General features: G+C 61.7%; 1 protein-coding gene across 1 annotated transcript; it reads right to left on the bottom strand.

Annotated features, from left to right (window-relative positions):
- Positions 1–1,756: 1,756 nt before the first annotated feature.
- Positions 1,757–21,684, bottom strand: LOC309452659 (transcription initiation factor TFIID subunit 6-like; the record flags this gene model as incomplete). The annotated part of the gene is made up of 13 exons (XM_082077300.1): positions 1,757–3,335; positions 4,807–5,010; positions 9,179–9,352; positions 12,570–12,695; positions 13,327–13,401; positions 14,764–14,946; positions 16,888–16,989; positions 17,088–17,165; positions 18,379–18,500; positions 19,945–20,064; positions 20,256–20,312; positions 21,343–21,496; positions 21,598–21,684. Coding segments are annotated over 13 exons (1,842 nt in total), but the record flags the coding sequence as incomplete, so codon positions are not given.
- Between the last annotated feature and the right edge of the window lie 173 nt (positions 21,685–21,857).

The raw sequence follows: 21,857 nt of genomic DNA, 5'->3' as shown, positions 1-21,857 counted from the left end.
TGGGGGGACTGGGGGGACTGGGGGGGACTGGGGGGGAACTGGGGGGGAACTGGGGGGACTGGGAGGGATTGGGAAGGACTTGGGGGGACTGGGAGAGACTGGGATGGACTGGGGGGGACTGGGAGGAATTGGTGGGGACTGGGAATGGGGGGGTATTGGGAATGGGGGGAACTGGGATGGACTGGGAGAGAACTGGGGAGACTGGGAATGGGGGGATTGGGGGACTGGGAGCAAAAGGGGGGTTACTGGGAATGGGGGGAACTGGGATGGACTGGGGGGGATTGGGAGGGAACTGGGAGGGAACTGGGAATGGGGGGGGCTGGAATTAGGAGGTTACTGGGAGCAAAGTGGGGGGGTTACTGGGAATGGGGGGGTTACTGGGAATGGGGGGAACTGGGATGGACTGGGGGGGACTGGGAAAGACTGGGATGGACTGGGAGAGAACTGGGGAGACTGGGAATGGGAGGTTACTGGGAGCAAAGTGGGGGGGTTACTGGGATCACAGGGGGGTCACTGGGAATGGGGGGGTTACTGGGATCTGGGTTATTGGGATAAAGGGTTTTACTGGGATCAGGGTTACTGGGATTGGGGGGTTACTGGGATCGGGGGGGTCGTTACTGGGATCGGGGGGTCGTTACTGGGATAGGGGGGTCGTTACTGGGATCGGGGGGTCGTTACTGGGATCGGGGGTCGTTACTGGGATCGGGGGGGTCGTTACTGGGATCGGGGGTTGTTACTGGGATCGGGGGGTCGTTACTGGGATCGGGGGGGGTTACTGGGATCGGGGGGTCGTTACTGGGATCGGGGGGGGTTACTGGGATCGGGGGGGTCGTTACTGGGATCGGGGGTCGTTACTGGGATCGGGGGTCGTTACTGGGATCGGGGGGGGTTACTGGGATCGGGGGGGTCGTTACTGGGATCGGGGGTCGTTACTGGGATCGGGGGGGTCGTTACTGGGATGGGGGGGTCGTTACTGGGATCGGGGGTTGTTACTGGGATCGGGGGGGTCGTTACTGGGATCAGGGGGGTCGTTACTGGGATCGGGGGGGTCGTTACTGGGATGGGGGGGGTCGTTACTGGGATCAGGGGGGTCGTTACTGGGATGGGGGGGTCGTTACTGGGATCGGGGGTCGTTACTGGGATCGGGGGGGTCGTTACTGGGATCGGGGGGGTCGTTACTGGGATCGGGGGGGTCGTTACTGGGATCGGGGGTCGTTACTGGGATCGCAGCAGCAGGAGCGGGTTGGGGGGAGGGAACTGGGAGCTGCTGGTTTTAACTGGGAGCGGCCCCGCCCCCCCCCGCCCCCCCCCCGCCCCACCCGGGTGCGTTGGGAAACGGTGGGAAAGGTGACGGGGGCACTGGGATGAACTGGGAGGGACTGGGAGGGACTGGGATGAACTGGGGGGCATTGGGAGGGACTGGGGGGCACTGGGAGGGACTGGGGGGCACTGGGATGAACTGGGGGGCACTGGGAGGGATTGGGGAGCATTGGGATGAACTGGGGGCACTGGGAGGGACTGGGGGGCACTGGGAGGGACTGGGGGGCACTGGGATGAACTGGGGGGCATTGGGATGAACTGGGGGGCACTGGGATGAACTGGGGGGCACTGGGAGGGACTGGGGGGCACTGGGATGAACTGGGGGCACTGGGAGGGACTGGGGGGCACTGGGATGAACTGGGAGGGACTGGAAAGGACTGGGGAGCAGTGGGGTAGACTGGGAGGAACTGGGACAAGCTGGGCTGAACTGGGACAAACTAGAGTTTATTGGTTATTTACAGGCGGTCACACGTAGTTCCCGGGGATGGGGGGGGGTGTCACCCCCAGGGGTCCCAGGACACCGGGGGGGGACACTGGGGACCCCAGGGGACATTGGGGACCCCAGTGTTACTGGGCAGAGTGGGGGGACAGTGGGGGACACTGGGGGGACACTGGGGACCCCAGTGTTACTGGGCAGACTGGGGGGACAGTGGGGGACACTGGTGACACTGGGGGGGTCACAAGGACCCCAGGGGACACTGATGTCACTGGGGGGGCCCCCGGTGTCACTGGGGGGACACTGGGGGGGACACAGGGACCCCAGGGGACACTGATGTCACTGGGGGGGTCACAGGGACCCTGGTGTCACTGGGCAGACTGGGGGGGACAGCAGGGGACACCAGTGACACTGGGGGGGACACTGGGGACGCTGGGGGGGGGGTCACAGGGACCCCCAGTGTCACTGGGCAGCCTGGGGGGACACTGGGGGACCCCAGGGGACACTGTGGGGTCACAGGGAGCCCAGGGGACCCCGGTGTCACTGGGCAGACTGGGGGGGACAGTGGGGGACACTGGTGACACTGGGGGGGTCACAAGGACCCCAGGGGACACTGACATCACTGGGGGGGACCCCAGGGGCCCCCGGTGTCACTGGGCGGCCTGGGGGGACACTGGGGGGGTCACGGGGACCCCAGGGGACACTGATGTCACTGGGGGGGCCCCCGGGGTCACTGGGGGGACACTGGGGGGGACACAGGGACCCCAGGGGACACTGATGTCACTGGGGGGGTCACAGGGACCCCGGTGTCACTGGGCAGACTGGGGGGGACAGTAGGGGACACCAGTGACACTGGGGGGGACACTGGGGGGGGGGTCACAGGGACCCCCAGTGTCACTGGGCAGACTGGGGGGACACTGGGGGGACCCCAGGGGACACTGTGGGGTCACAGGGAGCCCAGGGGACCCCGGTGTCACTGGGCAGACTGGGGGGACAGTGGGGGACACTGGTGACACTGGGGGGTCACAAGGACCCCAGGGGACACTGACATCACTGGGGGGGACCCCAGGGGCCCCCGGTGTCACTGGGCGGCCTGGGGTGACACTGGGGGGGTCATGGGGACCCCAGGGGACACTGATGTCACTGGGGGGGACCCCAGGGTCACTGGGCGGCCTGGGGGGACACTGGGGGGTCACAAGGACCCCAAGGGCCCCCGGTGTCACTGGGCAGCCTGGGGGGACTGGGCCACCCCCCCGTTGCTGCGGGGGCCGGGGGGGGGCTGGGGGCTGTCCCCGGCGGGGGAGGGGGCGGCGGGGGCGGGGGGGGACAGCTGGGGGCCGGGGGGGCCCTTGGCGTCCCCGGCGGGGGGCAGGGACACCACGATGTACTTCTGGACGCTGCCGGGGACAGCGGGGACAGCGGGGACAGCGGGGACGGTGGCGCTGGGGACAGTGGGGGCGGCCGACACCAGCTTGACCACGGGCTGCACGCTGGGGACGCTGGGGACACTGGGGACACTGGGGACACTGGTGGTGACCGGGGAGGTGGAGGGAGCCGGGCTGGTGCTGAACGTGATCACCTGACAGGGGGACACGGCGGGGACACGGGGACAGGGGACAGAGGGACGGACACAGGGACGGGGGGATATGGGGACAAGGGGATATGGGGACAATGGGGACAATGGGGACATGGGACACGGGGACCATGGGGACGGGGGGACAATGGGACACAGGGATATGGGGACATGGGGACAGGGGGACATGGGGACAATGGGGATATGGGGACAATGGGGATATGGGACACAGGGATGTTGGGGACAGGGGGACATGAGGACAGGGGGACACAGGGACATTGGGGACACGGGGACATTGGGGACAGGGGGACATTGGGGACACGGGGACATTGGGGACACGGGGACATTGGGGACAGGGGGATATTGGGGATATTGGGGACAAGGGGACATGGGGACATGGGGATATTGGGGACAAGGGGATATTGGGGACAAGGGGACAGGGGGACATGGGGACATGGGGACAGGGGGATATTGGGGACATGGGGATATGGGGACATGGGGACAGGGGAACACGGGGACAGACGAACAATTAGGACACATGAGGATGCTGGGGACATTGGGGAAACGTGTCCCCTCCCTCTCCATGTCCCCCGTGTTGTGGCCTCATGGCCCCATGTCCCCTCTATGTCCCCCCATGTCCCCATATCCCATGTCCCCTCTGTGTCCCCAATGTCCCCCTGTGCCCCCCATGTCCTCGTGTCCCCATGTCCCCCCATTTCTTCCCAGTGTCCCCAATGTCCCCATATCCCCCCATTACACCCAATGTCCCCCTGTCCTTGTGTCCCCATGTCCCCCCATTTCTTCCCAGTGTCCCCAATGTCCCCATAACCCCCCATTTGTCCCCAATGTCCCCATGTCTCCCCATTACACCCAATGTCCCCCAGTGCCCCCCATGTCATCATGTCCCCATGCCCCCCCAGTGTCCCCAATGTCCCCATGTCCCCCCATTATCCCCAATGTCCCCCTGTGCCCATGTCCCACCATGTCCCCCCAGTGTCCCCATATCCCCCCATTATCCCCAATGTCCCCCTGTCCCCATATCCCCCCATTATCCCCAATGTCCCCAATGTCCCCATATCCCCCCATCCCCATATCCCCCCATTATCCCCAATGTCCCCATATCCCCCCATTATCCCCAATGTCCCCAATATCCCCCCATCCCCATATCCCCCCATTATCCCCAATGTCCCCCTGTCCCCCCATTATCCACAATGTCCCCAATGTCCCCATATCCCCCCATTATCCCCAATGTCCCCCTGTCCCCATATCCCCCCATTATCCACAATGTCCCCCTGTCCCCCCATTATCCCCAATGTCCCCATATCCCCCATGTCCCCATATCCCCCCATTATCCCCAATGTCCCCATTATCCCCAATGTCCCCATATCCCCCATTATCCCCCTGTCCCCATATCCCCCCATTATCCCCAGTGTCCCCAGATGCCCCACCATGTCCCCATGTCCCCGGGGTCCCGTACCTGCTGGGAGGCGCTGGTCCCCGAGGCCGAGGACATGACGATGAACTTGGTGGGGGGCGGGGAGGGCTGGGTGGGCGTGGCCGGGCGGGACATGACGGGCAGCGTGATGGCGCCCGGGACCTTGATGATGCCGGGGGGGGGCACGCGGGCGGGGGGGCCCCCCTGACCCTGGGGGGCCTGGGTCAAGGTCAGCGTGGGCCGGGGCTGCGGGGACAGGGGGACATGAGGGGACGTGGGGACAATGGGGACATGGGGACAGTGAGGGGACGTGGGGACAATGGGGACATGGGGACAGTGAGGGGACGTGGGGACAATGGAGGGACATGGGGACAGTGAGGGGACGTGGGGACAATGGGGACATTGGGGGCAATGGGGACAGTGAGGGCAATAGGGACATGGGGACAGTGAGGGGACGTGGGGACAATGGGGACATGGGGACAGTGAGGGGACGTGGGGACAATGGGGACATGGGGACAGTGAGGGGATGTGGGGACAATGGGGACATTGGGACAGTGAGGGGACGTGGGGACAATGGGGGGACATGGGGACAATGGGGACAGTGAGGGCAATGGGGACAATGGGGACATGAGGACAGTGAGGGGACGTGGGGACAATGGGGACATTGGGACAGTGAGGGGACGTGGGGACAATGGAGGGACATTGGGACAGTGAGGGGACGTGGGGACAATGGGGACATTGGGGGCAATGGGGACAGTGAGGGCAATAGGGACATGAGGACAGTGAGGGGACGTGGGGACAATGGGGACATGGGGACAGTGAGGGGACGTGGGGACAATGGGGGGACATGGGGACAGTGAGGGGATGTGGGGACAATGGGGGGACATGGGGACAATGGGGACAGTGAGGGGACGTGGGGACAATGGAGGGACATGGGGACAGTGAGGGGACGTGGGGACAATGGGGGGACATTGGGACAGTGAGGGGACGTGGGGACAATGGGGACATGGGGACAGTGAGGGGACGTGGGGACAATGGGGACATTGGGAGCAATGGGGACAGTGGGGGCAATGGGGACATGAGGACAGTGAGGGGACGTGGGGACAATGGGGGGACATGGGGACAGTGAGGGGATGTGGGGACAATGGGGACATTGGGACAGTGAGGGGACGTGGGGACAATGGGGACATTGGGGGCAATGGGGCAACATGGGGACAATGGGGACAATGGGGACATGGGGACATGGGGACAATGGGGACAGTGAGGGGACAATGGGGGGACATGGGGGCAATGGGGCGACATGGGGACAAGGGGGGCAATGGGGGCACATGGGGACATTGAGGGGGCAGTGGGGACAATGGGGACAACGGGGACATTGGGGGCAATGGGGATAATGGGGACAAATAATGGGGACAATGGGGACATTGAGGGGACATGGGGACAATGGGGACAACAGGGGCAATGGGGACATTGAGGGGGCAATGGGGACAATGGGGATAATGGGGACAACGAGGGGACATGGGGACAATGGGGGCAATGGGGACATGGGGACAGTGAGGGGACGTGGGGACAATGGGGACATTGGGGGCAATGGGGACAGTGAGGGCAATGGGGACATTGGGACAGTGAGGGGACGTGGGGACAATGGAGGGACATGGGGACAGTGAGGGGATGTGGGGACAATGGAGGGACATGGGGACAGTGAGGGGACGTGGGGACAATGGAGGGACATGGGGACAATGGGGACAGTGAGGGGACGTGGGGACAATGGGGACATTGGGGGCAATGGGGCAACATGGGGACAATGGGGCGACATGGGGCCAATGGGGCAATGGGGCCAATGGGGGGACATGGGGACAGTGAGGGGACATGGGGACAATGGGGACATGGGGACAATGGGGACATGGGGACAATGGGGACAATGGGGGCAAAGGGGGGACATGGGGGCAATGGGGACAATGGGGGCAAAGGGGGGACATGGGGGCAATGGGGACAATGGGGGCAAAGGGGGGACATGGGGGCAAAGGGGGGACATGGGGGCAATGGGGACAATGGGGGCAAAGGGGGGACATGGGGGCAAAGGGGCAATGGGGACATTGGGACAGTGACAGGACAATGGGGCAAGGGGGATAATGGGGACAAATAATGGGGACATTGGGGGCAGTGAGGGGACATGGGGCAGTGAGGGGACAATGGGGCAATGGGGACATTGGGGACAATGGGGATAATGGGGGGGCAATGGGGGCAATGGGGACAATGGGGATAATGGGGACAAACAATGGGGACAATGGGGACAATGGGGACATTGGGGGGACATGGGGGCAGTGAGGGGACATGGGGACATTGGGGGCAATGGGGGGACATGGGGACATTGAGGGGACACGGGGACATTGGGGGGGCAATGGGGACAAGTAATGGGGACAATGGGGATATTGGGAACAATGGGGGCAATGGGGACAATGGGGGGGCAACGGGGCACTTTACTGTCCCCTCACTGTCACCTTAACGTTCCCCCCCCACCACGTCCCCTTATTGTCCCCTCAAGGTCACCTCCACACCACCCTGTGCCCCCACGTCCCCCCAGTGTCCCCAAATGTCCCTCCAGTGACCCAAATGTCCCCCCATGTTCCCCAGTGTCCTCAAATGTCACCCCAGTGTCCCAAATGTCCCCCCCAGTGTCCCCAAATGTCCCCCCCAGTGTCCCCACATCCCCCCAGTGTCCCCAAATGTCACCCCATGGCCCCCACAATGTCCCCAAATGTCCTTCCAGTGTCCCAAATGTCACCCCAGTGTCCCCAAATGTCACCCCAGTGTCCCCAAATGTCCCCCCAGTGTCCCCAAATGCCCCCCCCAATGTCCCCAGTGTCCCAAATGTCATCCCAGTGTCCTCATATGTCCCCACAGTGTCCCAAATGTCCCCCCATTGTCCTCACGTCCCCCCCAGTGTCCCCAAATGTCCCCCCCCAGTGTCCCCAGATGTCCCTCCAGTGTCCCAAATGTCCCCCCAGTGTCCCCAAATGTCCCCCCAGTGTCCCCAAATGTCACCCCAGTGTCCCCAAATGTCACCCCAGTGTCCCAAATGTACCCCCCAGTGTCCCCAGATGTCCCTCCAGTGTCCCAAATGTCCCCCCCCAGTGTCCCCAGATGTCCCTCCAGTGTCCCAAAATGTCACCCCATGTCCCCCACAGTGTCCCCAAATGTCCTTCCAGTGTCCCAAATGTGCCCCCAGTGTCCCCAAACGTCACCCCCAGTGTCCCCAATGTCCCCAAATGTCACCCCCCAGTGTCCCCAAATGTCCCCCCCTCAGTGTCCCCAGTGTCCCCAAATGTCCCCCCCAGTGTCCCCAAATGTCCCCCCATGTCCCCCCAGTGTCCCAAATGTCCCCAAATGTCCCCCCACATCCCCCCAGTGTCCCAAAATGTCACCCCAGTGTCCCAAATGTCCCCAAATGTCCCCCCACGTCCCCTCAGTGTCCCAAATGTCCCCCCCAGTGTCCCCAGATGTCATCCCAGTGTCCCCAAATGTCCCCAAATGTCCCCCCAGTGTCCCCAAATGTCCCCCCAGTGTCCCAAATGTCCTCCCATGTCCCCAAATTTCCCCCCAGTGTCCCAAATGTCCCCCCAGTGTCCCCAAATGTCCCCCCAGTGTCCCAAATGTCCCCCCAATGTCCCCAAATGTCACCCCACATCCCCCCAGTGTCCCCAAATGTCACCCCATGTCCCCCACAGTGTCCCCAAATGTCCTTCCAGTGTCCCAAATGTCCCCAAATGTCCCCCCATGTCCCCAAATATCACCCCAGTGTCCCCAAACGTCACCCCCAGTGTCCCCAATGTCCCCAAATGTCACCCCAGTGTCCCAAATGTCCCTCCAGTGTCCCAAATGTCCCCAAATGTCCCCCCACGTCCCCCCAGTGTCCCCATGGTCCCTCAGTGTCCCAAATGTCCCCCCCAGTGTCCCCAGATGTCATCCCAGTGTCCCCAAATGTCCCCCCAGTGTCCCAAATGTCCCCCCCCAGTGTCCCCAGATGTCCCCCCAATGTCCCAAATGTCCCCCCAGTGTCCGCAAATGTCCCCCTAGTGTCCCCAAACGTCACCCCCAGTGTCCCCAAATGTCACCCCACATCCCCCCAGTGCCCCCAAATGTCACCCCATGTCCCCCACAGTGTCCCCAAATGTCCTTCCAGTGTCCCAAATGTTCCCCCAGTGTCCCCAAATGTCCCCCCAGTGTCCCCAAATGCCCCCCCCAATGTCCCCAGTGTCCCAAATGTCATCCCAGTGTCCTCATATGTCCCCCAATGTCACCCCAGTGTCCCCAAATGTCACCCCCAGTGTCCCCAATGTCCCCAAATGTCACCCCCTTGGTGTCCCCAATGTCCCCCCAATGTCCCCAGTGTCCCCAATGTCCCCAGTGTCACCTGTGTGATGGTGAGCGTGGTCCTGTTGACCTGCTGGGCCTGCAGGGCGGCCTGTGCCCGGGCCTTCACCACGTGGGCGCACAGCGCGCTGCCCAGGAACCCGAAGTCGCTCTTGTAGCCGTCGGGGGTGTCGGGGGGGGCGCGAACCTTGGCCAGCACGGGGGCGCAGTGCTTCTGGGGGACAATGGGGACATGGGGACAATGGGACAATGGGGACAGCACGGGGGCGCAGTGCTTCTGGGGGACAATGGGACAATGGGGACATGGGGACAGCACGGGGCGCAGTGCTTCTGGGGGACAATGGGACAATGGGACAATGGGGACAATGGGGACAGCACGGGGCGCAGTGCTTCTGGGGGACAATGGGACAATGGGGACAATGGGGACAATGGGGACAGCACGGGGCGCAGTGCTTCTGGGGGACAATGGGACAATGGGACAATGGGGACAATGGGGACAGCACGGGGCGCAGTGCTTCTGGGGGACAATGGGACAATGGGGACAATGGGGACAGCACGGGGGCGCAGTGCTTCTGGGGGACAATGGGACATTGGGACAATGGGGACATGGGGACAATGGGGACATGGGGACAATGGGGACAGCACGGGGGCGCAGTGCTTCTGGGGGACAATGGGACAATGGGACAATGGGACAATGGGGACAATGGGGACAGCACGGGGGCGCAGTGCTTCTGGGGGACAATGGGACAATGGGGACATGGGGACAATGGGGACAGCACGGGGGCGCAGTGCTTCTGGGGGACAATGGGACAATGGGGACAATGGGGACAATGGGGACAGCACGGGGCGCAGTGCTTCTGGGGGACAATGGGACAATGGGGACAATGGGGACAGCACGGGGGCGCAGTGCTTCTGGGGGACAATGGGACAATGGGGACAATGGGGACAATGGGACAATGGGGACAGCACGGGGCGCAGTGCTTCTGGGGGACAATGGGACAATGGGGACAATGGGGACAGCACGGGGGCGCAGTGCTTCTGGGGGACAATGGGGACAATGGGGACATTGGGGACAATGGGGACAATGGGGACAATGGGGACAATGGGGACATGGGGACATTGGGGACAATGGGGACAATGGGGACAGCACGGGGGCGCAGTGCTTCTGGGGGACAATGGGGACATTGGGGACAATGGGGACAATGGGGACATTGGGGACAATGGGGACAGCACGGGGCGCAGTGCTTCTGGGGGACAATGGGGACATTGGGGACAATGGGGACATTGGGGACAATGGGGACAATGGGGACAGCACGGGGGCGCAGTGCTTCTGGGGGACAATGGGACAATGGGGACAATGGGGACAATGGGGACATGGGGACAGCACGGGGCGCAGTGCTTCTGGGGGACAATGGGGACAATGGGGACAATGGGGACAGCACGGGGCGCAGTGCTTCTGGGGGACAATGGGGACAATGGGGACAATGGGGACAATGGGGACAATGGGGACATGGGGGCCAATGGGGGACGATGGGGGACAATGGGGGACGATGGGGTCGATGGGGACATGGGGACAATGGGGACAATGGGGACATGGGGGACAATGGGGGACATGGGGTCGATGGGGACAATGGGGACAATGGGGACAATGGGGATAATGGGGGGACATGGGGACAAGGGGGACATGGGGACATGGGGACATGGGGACAATGGGGACAATGGGGACATGGGGACAATGAGGTGACAATGGGACACGGGGGGCGCAGTGCTTCTGGGGGACAATGAGGACAATGGGGACAAGGGGGACAACGGGGACATGGGGGGGGCAATGGGGGACACGGAGGGACAATGGGGACATGGGGGGACAATGGGTGACAATGGAGACATAGGGGGGACATGGGGGGAACAACGGGGGACAATGGGGACATGGGGGGGACACAGGGACAATGGGGACACCAGGGGACCGTGGGGACACGGGGGGGACAATGGGGTGACAATGGGGACACAAACCCAGCCCCTGTGTCCCCCCCACTCCCACCAAATCACAGTTTTGGGTGGAAAAGCCTCAAGTGGCCCCGGTGCCGCCATTTTGTGTTTTGAGGCCATTTTGGCGCCATTTTGTGTTTTGAAGCAATTCTGGCGCCATTTTGAGTTTTGAGGCGATTTTGGTGCCATTTTGAGGCAATTCTGGCACCATTTTGAGTTTTGAGGCGATTTTGGTGCCATTTTGAGGCAATTCTGGCACCATTTTGAGTTTTGAGGTGATTTTGGTGCCATTTTGAGGCAATTCTGGCACCATTTTGAGTTTTGAGGCGATTTTGGTGCCATTTTGAGGCAATTCTGGCACCATCTTGAGTTTTGAGGTGATTTTGGTGCCGCCATTTTGTGTGTTGAGGAGGTTTTGGCGCCATTTTGTATTTTGAGGCGATTCTGGCACCATTTTGAGGCAATTCTGGCGTCGTTTTGAGGCAATTTTGATGCCACCATTTTGTGTTTTGAGGTGATTGTGTTGCCACCATTTTGTGTGTTGAGGTGATTTTGGTGCCGCCATTTTGTGTGTTGAGGAGGTTTTGGTGCCATTTTGTGTTTTGAGGTGATTCTGGCGCCATTTTGAGGCAATTTGGCACCATTTTGAGTTTATTTTGGTGCCATTTTGAGGCCATTCTGGCGCCATTTTGAGTTTTGAGGCAATTCTGATGCCACCATTTTGAGTTTTGAGGTGATTTTGCTGCCACCATTTTGTGTTGAGGTGATTTTGGTGCCGCCATTTTGTGTGTTGAGAAGCTTTTGGCGCCATTTTGAGGTGATTTTGGTGCCATTTTGAGGCGATTCTGGCGCCATTTTGAGTTGATTTTGGTGCCATTTTGAGTTTTGAGGCAATTCTGGCGCCATTTTGAGTTTTGAGGTGATTTGGTGCCGTCATTTTGTGTGTTGAGGAGGTTTTGGCACCACTTTGTGTTTTGAGGTGATTCTGCCGCCATTTTGAGTTGATTTTGGTGCCATTTTGAGGCAATTCTGGCGCCATTTTGAGTTTTGAGGTGATTTTGGTGCCGTCATTTTGTGTGTTGAGGAGGTTTTGGTGCCATTTTGAGGCCATTCTGGCGCCATTTTGTGTTTTGAGGTGATTCTGGTACCACCATTTTCAGTTTTGAGGTGATTTTGGTGCCGCCATTTTGTATTCTGAGGCGATTCTGGCGCCATTTTGAGGCAATTCTGGCGCCATTTTGAGGCCACTCTGGCGCCATTTTGAGGCCACTCTGGCGCCATTTTGAGGCCACTCTGGCGCCATTTTGAGGCCACTCTGGCGCCATTTTGTGTTTTGAGGTGATTCTGGTGCCGCCATTTTGAGTTTTGAGGCGGTTTTGGAGCCATTTTGAGGCGATTCCGTGACCCCCCGGTGTCCCCGTGTGTCCCCCCGGTGTCCCCGGTACCAGCAGCAGCGTCTGCACGTGGTCGGCCCCGATCTTGTCGATGTTGCTGACGACGGGTCCCTCCAGAATGTTCCGGATGCGCTCGCCCTCCACCTGCAGCCGCGGCAGGATCAGCGTCTTGATCACCTGAGGGGACACGGGGACGTTGGGGACACTGGGGACATCAGGGGGGACATGGAGGGAATGTTGGGATGTTGAAGGGACATTGAGGGGGACATTAAAGGGACATTGGGGGGACACTGGGGGGACAATAAGAGGACATTAAGGGAACACTGGGGGGACATTGAGAGAATATTAAGGGGACATTGAGGGGACATTAAGGGGACGCTGAGGGAATGTTCGGGGGACATTGTGGGGACATGAAGGGGACAATGAGGGGGATATTAAAGGGACATTGGGGGGACATTAAGGTGACATTGTGGGGACACTGGGGGAATGTTGGGGGGACACTGAGGTGACAATAAGAGGACATTAAGGGGACATTGAGGGAATGCTGGGGGGACGTTGAGGGGACATTGAGGGGACAATAAGAGCACATTAAGGGGACATTGAGGGGATGTTGGGGGGACATTGAGAGGACATTGAGGGGATGTTGGGGGGACATTAAGAGAACATTAAGGGGACATTGAGGGGACAATATGAGGACATTAATAGGACATTGGGGGACATCAAAGGGACACTGCGGGGACATTAAGGGGATGTGACACTGTGGGGCTGGGGGTGTTGGGGACACGTTGGGGACACTGGGGACACTCACGTCAGGGCCCAGCTCCGCCAGCCCCGCGATGGAGCCGTAACGCGTCGTCCAGGGGGTCTTGTCGTCCACCCAGCTCTGCGGAGACAATGGGGAATCTATGGGGCTGCCCCACATCTGCCCCACATCCTGCCCCACGGCGCTGACCCACAGATCTGACCCATATTGGACCCACAGTGCCCAGTCCTGCCCCACATCCCCACGTCGTGACCCACAGATCTGACCCATATCTGCCCCATATCCCCACTACCTGACCCACATCTGCCCCACATCCTGACCCACAGATCCGAACCATATTGGACCCACAGTGCCCAGTCCTGCCCCACATCCTGACCCATGGGGCTGACCCACAGATCTGACCCACATGCTGCCCCACATCCCACCCCACATCCCCATAAGCTGCCCCACATCCCACCCCACATCCAGCCCCACATCCCCATAAGCTGCCCCACAGATCTGACCCACATGCTGCCCCACATCCCCATAAGCCGCCCCACACTTTGGTGAAGGTTTTGGCCACCTGTGGCTGGATGTTAATTGTGGTTGTACTTGAAGTTCTTGCAGAGCTGCCCCACCAGCCCCACAAGCTGCCCCATAGACTGCCCCATAACCCCATAGCCTGCCCCATAACCTGCCCCATAACCCCATAGCCTGCCCCATAAGCTGCCCCCCACCTTGGTGAAGGTCTTGGCGACGCGCGGCTGCACGTTGTTGGTGCTGAAGTTCTTGCAGAGCTGCGCCACCAGCCCCACATCCCATCCCATAACCCGCCCCATAACCCCATAACCTGCCCCATAACCCCATAACCTGCTCCATAACCTGCCCCATAACCCCATAGCCTGCCCCATAAGCTGCCCCACAGCTGCCCCCCACCTTGGTGAAGGTCTTGGCGACGCGCGGCTGCACGTTGTTGGTGGTGGTGCTGAAGTTCTTGCCGAGCTGCGCCACCAGCCCCACATCCCATCCCATAACCTGCCCTATAACCCCATAGCCTGCCCCATAAGCTGCCCCATAACCCCATAACCCACCCCATAACCCCATAGGCTGCCCCATAGCTGCCCCACAGCTGCCCCCCACCTTGGTGAAGGTCTTGGCGACGCGCGGCTGCACGTTGTTGGTGTTGGTGCTGAAGTTCTTGCAGAGCTGCGCCACCAGCCCCACATCCCATCCCATGACCCGCCCCATAACCCCATAACCTGCCCCATAACCCCATAACCTGCTCCATAACCTGCCCCATAACCCCATAGCCTGCCCCATAAGCTGCCCCACAGCTGCCCCCCACCTTGGTGAAGGTCTTGGCGACGCGCGGCTGCACGTTGTTGGTGCTGAAGTTCTTGCAGAGCTGCGCCACCAGCCCCACATCCCACCCCATAACCCGCCCCATAACCCCATAACCCACCCCATAACCCACCCCATAGCTGCCCCACAGCTGCCCCCCACCTTGGTGAAGGTCTTGGCGACGCGCGGCTGCACGTTGTTGGTGGTGGTGCTGAAGTTCTTGCAGAGCTGCGCCACCAGCCGCGCGGCGAAGTCGCGCAGCGCCCAGTGGTTGTCGACGTCGGGGCGCAGGCAGAGCTGCCGGCTCACGATGCACGTCATGACGGCCGGGATCAGCTCGTGCAGCTGGGACACGGGGACAATGGGGACATTGGGGACAGCGGGGGGCGGTGGGGACAGCGGGGGGCGGTGGGGAGGTTGGGGGCATTGGGGGCAAAGGGGATGATGGGGACAATGGGGATAATGGGGGACAATGGGGACAACGGGGAGGTTGGGGCGATGGGGGGCAAGGGGGGGCAAGGGGGGCAAGGGGAACAATGGGGATGATGAGGGGCGATGGGGGGGATGGGGGGTGATGGGGGACAACGGGGACAAGGGGGACAACGGGGAGGTTGGGGGCATGGGGGACAATGGGGCAACGGGGACACAGGGGACAATGGGGGGGTTGGGGGCGTGGGGGACAATGGGGACAACAGGGACACAGGGGACAATGGGGACAACGGGGACACAGGGGACAATGGGGGGCAATGGGGACAACGGGGACACAGGGGCCAATGGGGACAACGGGGACACAGGGGACAATGGGGGGCAATGGGGACAATGGGGACACAGGGGCCAATGGGGGGGTTGGGGGCGTGGGGGACAATGGGGACAACAGGGACACAGGTGACAATGGGGACAACAGGGACACAGGGGACAATGGGGGGCAATGGGGACAACGGGGACACAGGGGCCAATGGGGACAACCGGGACACAGGGGCCAATGGGGGGGTTGGGGGCGTGGGGGACAATGGGGACAACAGGGACACAGGTGACAATGGGGACAACAGGGACACAGGGGACAATGGGGGGCAATGGGGACAACGGGGACACAGGGGCCAATGGGGGGCGATGGGGACAATGAGGACAAGGGGGACAATGGGGACAATGGGGACACAGGGGACAATGGGGGGCGATGGGGACAATGGGGACAACGGGGAGGTTGGGGGCGTGGGGGACAATGAGGACACAGGGGCCAATGGGGGGCAATGGGGACAACGGGGACACAGGGGCCAATGGGGGGCGATGGGGACAATGAGGACAAGGGGGACAATGGGGACAATGGGGACACAGGGGCCAATGGGGGACAATGGGGACAATGGGGACACAGGGGCCAATGGGGGGCGATGGGGACAACAGGGACACAGGGGCCAATGGGGGGCAATGGGGACAACCGGGACAATGAGGACAAGGGGGACAATGGGGACACAGGGGCCAATGGGGGGCGATGGGGACACAGGGGACAACGGGGAGGTTGGGGGCGTGGGGGCCAATGGGGACAATGGGGACACAGGGGCCAATGGGGACAATGGGGACACAGGGGCCAACGGGGGGCGATGGGGACACAGGGGCCAACGGGGGGCGATGGGGACACAGGGGCCAACGGGGGGCGATGGGGACAACGGGGACAACAGGGAGGTTGGGGACAACGGGGGCGTTGGGGACAATGGGGACAACGGGGGATGTTGAGGGGCGACAAGGGGACAGAGCGGGGGACACTCACGTATTTCTCCAGGTACAGGGTGGGATTGTCCATTAGGGGACATCGGGGGATACAGGGGGACATTGTGGGACACGGGGGGACAATGGGGACACGGGGGGACACACGGTGACCCGTGGGGACACGGGGTGACACTGGGGACACGAGGGGACACAGGGTGACACCGGGGCCAGGTGGCACTCACGTATTTCCCCAGGTAGAGCGTGGGGTTGTCCATCAGGGGATATGGGGGGATTTGGGGGGACATTGGAGGATATAGGGGGACATTGGGGGACACAGGGTGACGTTGGGGACACTGGGGGACACGGGGGGACACACGGTGACCCGTGGGGACACAGGGTGACACTGGGGACACGAGGGGACACAGGGTGACACCGGGGCTAGATGGCACTCACGTATTTCTCCAGGTAGAGCGTGGGGTTGTCCATTGGGGGACATTGTGGGACACGGGGTGACAATGGGGACACGGGGGGACACACGGTGACCCGTGGGGACACGGGGTGACACCGGGGCCAGATGGCACTCACGTATTTCTCCAGGTAGAGCGTGGGGTTGTCCATCAGCGCCTTCACCATGCGCATCAGGTAGATGAGCAGCGCCAGGTTGTTCTGCACCACGTTCACCCGCACCTTGGGGACAACACCAGCGTCACCCGCCTGGGGACACCGTGTCACCCGCCCTGGGGACAACACGAGTGTCACCGGCCCTGGGGACAGCGGGGACTCACCCCCTCGGAGATGAAGGTGCTGAAGCGCGGGAGCATCTGGTAGAGGCCGGGGTCGGTGGCGATGCTCTGCAGGGCCTCCTGGGGACAGGGGACACGGTGGGGACATCTTAGGGGACAGGGGACATGTTGGGGGACAAGGGGACACCCTGGGGACACACCAGGGGGACAAGGGGACACACCAGGGGGACACCCCGGGGACAGGGGGACATCCTGGGGACACCCTGGGGACAGGGGGACACACCAGGGGGACACCCGGGGGACACCCCAGGGGACAAAGGGACACACCGGGGGACACCCTGGGGACACCCGGGGGGACACCCCCGGGGGACAAGAGGACACACCTGGGGGACATGGCGACATCCTGGGGGACAAGGGGACACACCAGGGGGACACCCGGGGGACACCCCAGGGGACAAGAGGACACACCACGGGGACACCTGGGGGACACCCCTGGGGACAAGGGGACACCCCGGGGACACCCTGGGGACAAGGGGACACACCAGGGGGACACCCCGGGGACACCCTGGGGGACATCCTGGGGGACACCTTGGGGGACACCTCGGGGGACAAGGGGACACCCCGGGGACAAGGGGACACACCAGGGGGACACCCTGGGGGACAAGGGGACATCCTGGGGGACACCCCCGGGGGACAAGGGGACACCCTGGGGACAAGGGGACACACCAGGGGACACCCTGGGGACACCCTGGGGGACAAGGGGACACCCTGGGGACAAGGGGACACACCAGGGGACACCCTGGGGACACCCCAGGGGACAAGGAGACATCCTGGGGACACCTTGGGGGACAAGGAGACATCCCGGGGGACACCCTGGGGACAAGGGGACACCCTGGGGACACCCCAGGAGATAAAGGGACATCCTGGGGACACCCCGAGAGAGGACATGGGGGTGGAGGGGGGACACGGGGGTGACAGGGGGGACACTCACGGCGTGTTTGGCCTCGCAGGACCCCACGCAGGGACACGGGGGGTGACAGGGGGGACACGGGGGTGACAGAGGGGACACGGGGGTGACAGGGGAGGTGACAAGGGGACACTCATGGCGCGTTTGGCCTCGCAGGACCCCACGCAGGGACACGGGGGGTGACAGGGGGGACACGGGGGTGACAGGGGGGACACGGGGGGTGACAGGGGGGACACGGGGGGTGACAGGGGGGACACGGGGGGTGACAGGGGGGGTGACAAGGGGACACTCACGGCGCGTTTGGCCTCGCAGGACCCCACGCAGGGACACGGGGGGTGACAGGGGAGGTGACAAGGGGACACTCACGGCGCGTTTGGCCTCGCAGGACCCCACGCAGGCCTCGGTGATCTCCTTGTAGTAGAGCTGCTGCTCCACCGACAGCTCGTGCACCCGCCGCGGCTTCAGCCGCACGCCCGACCCCTCCTTCCCTGGGAACAGCCCCCAAAACCCCCATCGACACCCCATCGACACCCCATCGACACCCCATCGACACCCCATCGACACCCCCGCCGCCTCCTTCCCTGGGAACAGCCCCCAAAACCCCACTGACACCCCATCAACACCCCATTGACACCCCATCAACACCCCATCGACACCCCATCGACACCCCATCGACACCCCTGCAGCCTCCTTCCCTGGGAACGGACCCCAAAACCCCCATTGACACCCCATCAACACCCCATTGACACCCCATCAACACCCCATTGACACCCCATCGACACCCCGTCGACACCCCGTCGACACCCCGTCGACACCCCGTCGACACCCCATTGACACCCCATCGACACCCCCGCAGCCTCCTTCCCTGGGAACGGACCCCAAAACCCCCATTGACACCCCATCAACACCCCATTGACACCCCATCAACACCCCATTGACACCCCATCGACACCCCATCGACACCCCCGCAGCCTCCTTCCCTGGGAACAGCCCCCAAAACCCCCATCGACACCCCATCAACACCCCCGCAGCCTCCTTCCCTGGGAACGGACCCCAAAACCCCCATCGACACCCCATCGACACCCCATCGACACCCCATCGACACCCCATTGACACCCCATCGACACCCCATCGACACCCCATCGACACCCCCGCAGCCTCCTTCCCTGGGAATAGCCTCCTGTGAGCCCCCAAAACCCCCACTGACACCCCAAAACCCCCCACTGACACCCCCGCCGCCTCCTTCCCTGGGAACGGAGCCCGTCAGCCCCCAAAACCCCCCCCGGGACCCCCAAAACCCCCCTTAACACCCCATTAACACCCCATTGACACCCCCGCCGCCTCCTTCCCTGGGAATGGAGCCCCGTCAGCCCCCCAAAACCCCCACTGACACCCCAAAACCCCCCTTAACACCCCATTGACACCCCCGCCGCCTCCTTCCCTGGGAACAGCCCCCTATGAGCCCCCCAAAACCCCCATTGACACCCCAAACCCCCCACTGACACCCCAAACCCCCCACTGACACCCCAAACCCCCCACTGACACCCCCGCCGCCTCCTTCCCTGGGAATGGAGCCCCGTTAGCCCCCCCAAACCCTCCGTTAACCCCCCTGGGACCCCCAAACCCCCCATTAACACCCCAAACCCCACAGACCCCCCCGTTAACCCCCCTGGGACCCACAAACCCCACAGACTCCCCCAAACCCCCTAAGGACCCCCCCAAACACTCTGTGAACCTCCAAACTCCATAGACCCCCTATTAACCCCCCCAGGGACCCCCCAAGGACTCCCCAAAGCCTCCATGGACCCCCCCAAACCCCACACAGATGCCCCAAACACCCCAGGGACCCCCCCAAACCCCATAGACTCCCCCATTGACTCCCCCAAACCCCCCAGAGACCCCTCAAAAACCCCACAGACCCCCCCAAAATACCTTTTCCATCGGGGGGGGCCCCCCCATGTCCCTTCCCCTTGGGGGTCCCGTCCTCCTCCTGCCCCGGTTTGGTGGCTTTGAGGGGTTCGGTGGCCTCGGCTTTCTGCTGCTCCTTGGGGGCTGGGGGGGAAAATGGGGGTCAGACCCCCCCAAAAACCCCACATGGGGGGGACAGGGGGGTCAGACCCCCCAAAACCCCCCCATGGATGGGACAGGGGGGTCAGACCCCCCCAAAAAGCCCCCACATGGGAGGGACAGGGGGGTCTGACCCCCCCAAAACACCCCCCTGAGGGGACAATGGGGTCACTCACCCGGGGGGGGATTTTCGGGGATCGCCGGTTGCACCCCCTCGATGCTGAGCCAATGGGCTGCGAATAAACATGGCGTTATCAAAGATAAATGTGTATTTTGTAATTAAACATGAAAGGTTTTGAGACCAGAATCACCTCAGGGGGCGAAATTGTGGCGTCAAAATCACCTCAGGGAACAAAATGGCGGGAAAATCACCTCAGGGTGAAAACGGCGGGAAAATCACCCCAGGGAACAAAATGGCACCAGAATCACCTCAGGGAACAAAATGGTGGCCCCAGGGGCACCAATTTGGGGGTTTTATCCTCAATTTCGTGATATAATGGAGAAAAACGTTTGGAATTAGTGAGTACTGCACAAAAAGCGACTGATGTGAGGATTCTCAATTAATAGAGTGACCCCAAACTGCCTCAAAATGGCGGCGCCAGAATCACCTCAGGGAACAAAATGGCGCCAGAATCACCTCAGGCTTCAAAATGGTGCCAATTTTGGGAGTTTTAGCCTCAATTTCATGATATAATAGAGAAAAATGTATAAAAAGTGATGAATGTGGGGATTCTGAATTAATAGTGACCCCAAACTGCCTCAAAATGGCGGCGCCAGAATCACCTCAGGGAACAAAATGGCATCAAAATCACCTCAGGGAACAAAATGGCGCCAAAATCACCTCAGGGAACAAAATGGCCCCAATTTTGGGAGTTTTAGCCTCAATTTCATGATATAACGGAGGAAAGTGTATAAAAAGCAACTGATGTGTGAATTCTAAATTAACAGATTGACCCCAAAACTGCCTCAAAATGGCGGCGCCAGAATCACCTCAGGGAACAAAATGGCCCCAAAATCACCTCAAAATGGCACCAATTTTGGGAGTTTTAGCCTCGATTTAATGATATAATGGAGGAAAACGTATAAAAAGCAACTGATGTGATTATTCTAAATTAACAGATTGACCCCAAAAGTGCCTCAAAATAGCGCCACCAGAATCACTTCAGGGCCCAAAATGGCGCCACCAAATCGCAATAAAGTGATGCAAACACCCCCCCCCCGGCCCCAAAATCGCGGGATTTCTCCCCAAAGCGGGGTCCCCACCCTTGAGACAGACGTCGAGGGGCACGCGGGGGAGGGGCGTGTTGATGATGTCACTCAGCTCCACCTCTTTTTCCTCGTAAAAATACAACTCGCGGCCCCCGCCGCTGGCGTAGCGGAACGGGATGAACTCGGGCGCGTGGAACCCATAGAGGGGCTGGGGGGGGAAACGGGGGGTCAGGGGGACCCCAAAACCCCCCTAGCTTGTAGATGAGGGGGTGGGGGTCCCCCCCTTAAATTTGGGGGGGTCGCTGGTACCTCCACGTTTTTGAGCTTGAGAGCGAAGTCGACGTCGCCCGTGGTCAGTTTGCGGCGTTTGCCCATGTGCATGAACTTGAGGGCGTCCTGTGGGGGGGAAAAATGGGGGTACGGGGGGGTTAATGGGGGTTTTGGGGGGTGTACAGGGGGGTTTGGGGGGTCACAAGGGGGTTTGGGGGGGTCACAAGGGGGTTTTCACCCCTCATTGTGCCCCAAATCTGGGGGGTTTGGGTGCCTCTAGAGACCCAATTTGGGGGATT

This window comes from Streptopelia decaocto (genome assembly GCF_964273445.1).
Source record: "Streptopelia decaocto genome assembly, contig: HAP1_SCAFFOLD_1746, whole genome shotgun sequence".
In the NCBI taxonomy this organism is placed as follows: Eukaryota; Metazoa; Chordata; class Aves; order Columbiformes; family Columbidae; genus Streptopelia; species Streptopelia decaocto.
Note: the sequence above shows the minus strand (reverse complement) of the source record. Positions and strands in the feature narration are given on the sequence as shown.